This window comes from Meleagris gallopavo, chromosome 4, assembly GCF_000146605.3.
Source record: "Meleagris gallopavo isolate NT-WF06-2002-E0010 breed Aviagen turkey brand Nicholas breeding stock chromosome 4, Turkey_5.1, whole genome shotgun sequence".
Taxonomy (NCBI): domain Eukaryota; kingdom Metazoa; phylum Chordata; class Aves; order Galliformes; family Phasianidae; genus Meleagris; species Meleagris gallopavo.
This window is the reverse complement of record NC_015014.2, coordinates 70,207,968-70,214,881: the sequence shown is the minus strand read 5'-3', so window position 1 is coordinate 70,214,881 and position 6,914 is coordinate 70,207,968. Positions and strand designations below refer to the sequence as shown.

Sequence of the window (6,914 nt, the reverse complement as noted above, 5' to 3'; positions counted from 1 at the left end):
GATAAGCTGGCTCGCTGGGCTGAGGTAAATGGGATGAGGTTCAACAAGGCCAAGTGCTGGATCCTGCACTTCGGCCACAACAACCCCATGCTGCGCTACAGACTTGGGGATGAGTGGTTGGATGACTAAGAGGAAAGGGACCTGGGGGTGTTGGTTGATGCTCGGCTGAACATGAGCCAACAGGTGGCCAAGAGGGCAAACGGCGACCCTGGCCTGCATTAGAAATAGTATGACCAGCAGGAGCAGGGAGGTGATCATCCCCCTGTACTGTACTCAGCTCTGGTGACGCCTCACCTCGAGTATTGTGTTCAGTTTTGGACCCCTCACTACAAGAAAGACATTGAGAAGGGCAACGAAACTGGTGAGAGGTCTGGAGCACAAATCTTATGAGGAGCGGCTGAGGGAGCTGGGATTATTTAGTCTGGAGAAAAGGAGGCTCAGGGAAGACCTCATTGCACTCTACAACTTCCTGAAGGGAGGTTGGGATGAGGAGGGGTTTGGCCTCTTTTCCCAGGCAACAACCAGGACCCAAGGAAATGGCCGCAAGTTGTACCTGAGGAGGTTTAGGTTAGACATAAGGAAGAACTTTTTCTCTCAGAGAGTGGTCAGGCTCTGGAATGGCTGCACAGGGAAGTGGTGGAGTCGCCATCCCTGGCAGTGTTCAAGAGGTGTCTGGATGAAGAGCTACCAGATATGGTTTAGTGCTTATGGAAGCAGTGGTAATGGTAGAGCAGTTGGACTAGATGATCTTGCAGGTCCTTTCCAACCTTGTGATTCTATGATTCTGTGATTCTAGCAGAAGTTCTAAACAACAGACCTTGGCAGGCAGTGAACGGACACCCATCAATCCCAAGTGATTTGAAGGAGACTGCAAAAGGCTTACCCAGTACAAATGAACCATGGCAGTCTGCATGCAGATAGCTCCTAAGTCTCCCTCAAAAAGTCAAAAGAAGATGCAAAAAAGCCCTGCAATACCACAGCCTATTATTATTGTTCCTCAGATATATGACCTTCAGTATTTGCATTGTGTTATCCACAGAACACTCGTAGTGGGAAAAGAAGCTCGGGAGTCATAAATAAATGTATATCAATTTATTTTCCAGCAACACCCCATACAAAAGCAGTAGAAACATCAACTGCATTCAGCAGAAAGTCTGTACAGTGTTATCATTTACAAGTTTTACATTTAAAAACAGCAAATTAGAAAGAATCAGTTATTTTCCCTAGACATTTTATGCTCTTGTCTGTATTAACAAGTAACTCATTACTATTTACAAGTTTCAAATTCAGGTTATAGTTTTTCAAAGTAGTATTACTGCTACCTGTGTTTTTCCATACTGACATCCAACATTAAGTACTTTCTTTCCAGATGTTTCAAAAACGTCTTTGTGAACGAAAAGAATCTGTGGTTTGTTGGTTTTTTTTTGTTTGTTTCTTTGCTTTTAAAAGCTAAGGCAGCTAAAACTGCAGTAACTGCAACAGACAAGTGTCCTTATACTGATCAGCAGTGTGCTTCTGCTAACATCTGCATTACATCCAGGCAGATCTTTGCAGCAGAGACAGAAGGAAAAGCAAAATGACATAAGATGGAAAATATTTCTCTATTCCGCTCTCGATCTGCAGGTGAAACACTGGAATTCAGGATAACAAGGGAAAAATAAAATAGCAAGATCTTGCCCGACTCTTAGAATTACTTGAGGATAGCATTGCCTTCAGCTATTATTTTAAAGTTTTGTAAAAAAAAAATAAAAATTAAAAAATTAAAAAAATCTCATATACATAAATTAAAAGTTAAAAAGAAGTCACACTGTTGAATTTAAACATAAGTTTGGACCAGACAATAGGTAGACCAACCACAGCTTAAAGAACTTTGTTTTTAACTTTGCTTAAGATTTCTCACTATTGACAGGTAGAAAACACTCAACTGATGAATCAATCTAACGTCTCAAATTTAAAACAAACTTCTTCTAAACAATTTGCACAAAACAATTTAACTCACAGTATTTAAATCGTTAAGAGGCTCACTCAAACATGCGTCCAAGTCAAATTCACCTTCTGCTTGATAGTCGATGTGTCTAACTTTGGTGGGAGTGCCAGAACAGGTATCCTGGAATACAAAGTCAGTTAAAAAACAGCAGTTAAGCGCAGGTTTATTAATGCAATAACTCACATAACTTCTGCAGTTCATTTAGGCCATTCTATAACAGAAGCTTACAAACATTTTTTTAAAGACCATATTAAAACCTAAGGCTAGTCTTAAGACTGACAAGAATTAAATTGAAGGCTTCTACCCATTCTATGATTTCTTGAATGTAGTTTTAAGGATCAGCATACGCATACACCAAGGCATTATACTGATTTATATTCATTGTGAGAGAAACTTTAACAAAACAAACAAAAAAAGATTAGTGAATCTTTAGAAAAGGCACCTGCTCAGCTGTGCTAAGTGCTTTCTGGGTGTAAAAAAAGCCTTCAAAAAGCCCACTAGTGCCAAGAATATTACATTCTGTTTTAACATTAGTTACATTAGCCTCTAAATCATAACTCACAGGTGACATGCTTTTGACAGATATCTAACGTTCCATAACTGCAGAAGAAAATGTCTCTGTCACTCTAGACTCAGACTATCGACACAAATTGGTTACAGCTGGGAAAGCATTAGTCCATAAATATAGCAGATGATGGAATCTCTTATGTGCTCAGGCCATTTGGGTTATAATTCTAAGGATTGGACAGATTATTAATAAATATTTATGCAAATGAGAGGTATTCTTACATAATTATCTTGACAGCTCGTTTGAGATTCTGTAGAATTGCTTCCTATGGATTCTGTCTCCATCTCACCGAGGTCAACAGGACTACTGTGAAATAATTAAAAAGCATACATCTTAGAGCAAATCATATTTTCAGTAGGAGTTCACGGGTGCACTTGTGAATGTGATGCCGTAAGAGCAAAGAGACCTACAGGAGGTATAGGGACAGCAGGGGCAAACTGCTGGGACAGAAGAGAATTGCAGGTTAACTCATACAGCCAAAATGGCCGAAGAATAAATAAAAGCCTTGAAATTGAATGATCAAAGATAACTGACACTCAGGCAATGCCTCAATGCAGAAGACAATTCTTCGCTCTTTTCCTAAGTTATTTCTTCTCTGGACAAGGTCTCCATTGATTTGTTAAGGTTTAACAGCCTACATACTATGTTCTATGATTCTGTACACCACTGTTCTTGATCTAGCAAGTGAGCAGGTTGCAAGGCATGTTCTGTCACACTGTATTGGTCTGAGCTCAATATTCATGAGACCAGCCAGTCAATCAGAACTCTCCAGTACTGCTTCTAGCACAGAATAATTAATCTAGATTGCTCTGCAAAAACCAGCCTGTCTTACTGGTGTGATTTTTCCCTTTATAGAGCACTGTGCTACTGGCTCTGATTTCATCCAGTGGAAATATATTCTAGAAGCAAAGGCTACGTGCCCTTGCAAAGACAAAGGGTAAGTCCATTCCCACCAAGTACGTCCTAAAAGCTATTACATATTACTGAGAAGGAACTGAGTAGCTCTCAAGAGCACTATCCATGGACAAGTAACTAATGAAAATATTCAGTAATCACTGACTTGTCTCATAAATGGCCATGCTGTTTTATTTTTCAGAACTTTAAAAATATCTATTTATCTAGAATATTCCATACGCACATTTCTTGCAGATCACATCCTTCTTCAGTCGGTGGATCCCAGGAATGCAATGCAACTTTCCACAGCTTTATTTGTTGGTCCCATGACCTACGGCTGTACTTCTTAAATTTATTTGGAGTTCTGGGATGAACTCCTGGTATACGATGGCATCTGTTCAGATATTAGACATGAAAAAAAAATTAATGCTTTCCACACAGACTTATCATACGGCTGAGAAAGTTAAGACAGACTGCCTGGTAGACAGGCTCATTACAACCTTTTAACCTAGGAAAGTTATTTCATAAAAAGAACTACTGCCCAATTCCAGCACTCTGTTGAAAGGCTGGCATCTACATATGAACATTTTAGTTTTTCTGTCTTTGGGTCAAGTGGGAAAAAAAGACAATCTTAGATCTAAAAACTTAATTGTGCAGTTTCTGCACATAAAACATATTCCAAACTTAAGAACAACCAGAATCCATTTTGCTTTTTATTTTACCATTGAGAAAACTGACTGCAAAGAAGCAGTTTCATTTCTTCAAGCTGACAAGCACAACCAAAAGAGCTTACACTTTCATTTCTGCAGCATGAGAAAGTTTGAAGGGGAATTGCTCATGTAGAGTTGTAAAATAAATTAAAAAAATCTAAGACCCACTTGATAGCTTGTTTTACTTAACTGATTTAAAAAAAAATATATATATATATATATATATTAATTTGTAAATGCCTTTTATTTCAAAGTGCTTCATATACCAAGTTTAGTATGTTCATATGCTTAGAAAGAACAAGCTGGACCTACGTTTGAACATTTAGTTTTCCAGAAGCTCAAGCACCTTACCTAGGAACTTCTTTAATGTATCTGTCATATGCAATTGTGTTTTTTCCATAGTTTATCTGTTTTTGTCTTCTCATCAAAACCACCTCATCCGTCTCCAGTTCTACTGTTACAGTGGACTCCTTTGAATCAGAACTATGAGAACAGAATGTTATAAATTTGGGAGCACTAGAAAACAAGTGATACTCAAAAAACAAAGTGGTACACAGAAGACTCAGAAGAAACATGTGAAGTGCTTTCAAACGGATGCTTGAGATGGGAATGAATTTAAATGTTGGTGGAGAGCTAAGATGTACTACTTCAACTCGAGGGTTTTCAAAAGCAACACTACATTTGAGAAGTCAAATCTACTGCAAAGATTTTCTTCAGCTAAGCTAGAAACCTACCTTCCTGAAGAAGACTTCCTTTCTCTTGAAAACTCATTTACCAGGAGTTTTCTTCTGTACCTGCAAGAGTTCAAGTCAATAATAAGAACATACACTGAGAGAACATACATGGCTGCACTGTGACAGCTCAGCAAGTTTTACCTCAAGGCCTTAAAGAAATGCACTACACCCTGTAAATACTTTCCACTATGGAGCAGATGATTCAGTTTTCCCCTAAAAACTAAAGAAACCCAACCAAGGACTCATCCTAAGTCCACTACAAAAGGATCATTAAACAGAAAAAGATATTGAAAAACCGTAAACAATGAGAAGGGGCATTGAAAGGAACGTGGATACATTTCTTCCAAAAGGAAGAGATTTAGAGACATACATTCCCCCAGTGCGCTATGGAGTTAAGCTGGACTGAAAAGCAGAACTGTGACTCCGAGGCTAAGATTGAACTCCAATCTTTGTAGACTAGGACTGAACCACAATCTGAGTCTGACTGAACAGTGAAGTTAAAAATACAAGTCAATACAGATTCTACAAGAAAACTTCCACTTCCCTCCTTTTCCCACTTCATCTTAAACACCCATGGGTACCTTGCAATTTCTTTGTTAACGCTGGTTCTCATTTCATCTTCTTCCACTGCAGTTGCCCAGTCTAAACACCGGGAAAGGGGGCCAGGGCCTTCTGGTGTTGTAAAACTGAAAGGAAAAAAACCCAAAACTCTTCTATTGTTTTTTACCCCTTCCCCACCATCTTTCCTGTTTGCAACTTAGTAGATGTTTGATGTTGTCAGGTATAGCACTCACAATGGTTGTGAAGATCTTGTATGATTCTATTGAAATTTCAGCACTGTAAAACTAAGCAGTTGATGATTCCACTTTGAAGTTGACCGATCTGGGGGTTGGAGTTGATGATCTCTAGAGGTCCCTTCCAACCCCTACAATTCTCTGATTTTTTATTTATTGGTATTTTTTGTTGTTGTTGTTGTTTTAGTAGTAGTTGTTGAAGATATCTGTGGAAACATATCACTGTAGCAGATAACCTACACTACACTTCAAGAACTTTGATGGTTTCCCTCAGAGAACAGCATGGGAAATATCATCTTTACTCATTTACTCACATAATTTCTCTCCACTAAAGGACTTAACCAGTATTTATTATTTCCTGTTTATAGACTCAGTAGGTATAAGAAAAAAATTGGAACACATAACAATATTGTTCACATAATCTAAAACAAAGTCACTTCATTTTTAGCTGGTTAACTAACATTTGCAAAGAGGATGTAATAACTTCATTGTAGCCTGTTAACATCACAAGATGATTCAAAACTGGGAAGGGATATTAAAGGCCAGGCTGGACGTGGCTCTGGGCAGCCTGGTTTAGTGACTGGCGACCCTGCACATAGCAGGGGGGTTGAAACTAGGTGATCATTGTGGTCCTTTTCAACCCAGGTCATTCTATGATTCTTACCTCCCTTCCTAATCATCAGCTGCTGCCTACGTTCAAACTGTAAATCAAGTTTTCCAGAGCAGTTTCTGTCCCTAATTATTCTTAAGCACGAGCTCAGAGCCGTGCCCCGCAGACCAGAGACTTTTCATTAGATCTGGAAAACCTCTGGAAAGATACTTGTTTCCTGTTTTTCAGGCCACATTTGCTTACTGCTCTCCCAACGGAAGAGAACCACGAGCAACCCGATGGCTCACGAAAACATCCCTAAGGCCACGCAGACCAACCAGCCCTCCTCGCCCTCAGTGCCACATCTCCGCCGTTCTTTAACACCTCCACGGACGGCGCCTCCACCACCTCCGTGCCAACGCATCGCCACTCTTCCCAAGAGAAAATGTTTGTCGATATCCAACCCGAGCCTCCCCCGGCACAACCGGAGGCCGTTTCCTCTCATCCCCACGCTCTCACCTGTCGGCCCTGCTGTCCGAGGCCCGGTGCTCCGTGTCCCCGCACGCCGCCGCGCCGCCGTCGCTCCGCTTCCTCCGCTTCCCGTCGGCGCCGCGCTTCCTTCCCTGGGACCAGCGAGG

The 6,914-nt window shown here is 40.3% G+C and overlaps 1 protein-coding gene across 1 annotated transcript; it reads right to left on the bottom strand.

The window, feature by feature from the left end:
* Positions 1–1,077: 1,077 nt before the first annotated feature.
* On the bottom strand, positions 1,078–6,914 carry LOC100546705 (histone RNA hairpin-binding protein; the record flags this gene model as incomplete). Its single annotated transcript, XM_010710672.2, has 7 exons — positions 1,078–2,107; positions 2,777–2,861; positions 3,694–3,843; positions 4,511–4,642; positions 4,894–4,953; positions 5,475–5,579; positions 6,796–6,914. Coding segments are annotated over 7 exons (768 nt in total), but the record flags the coding sequence as incomplete, so codon positions are not given.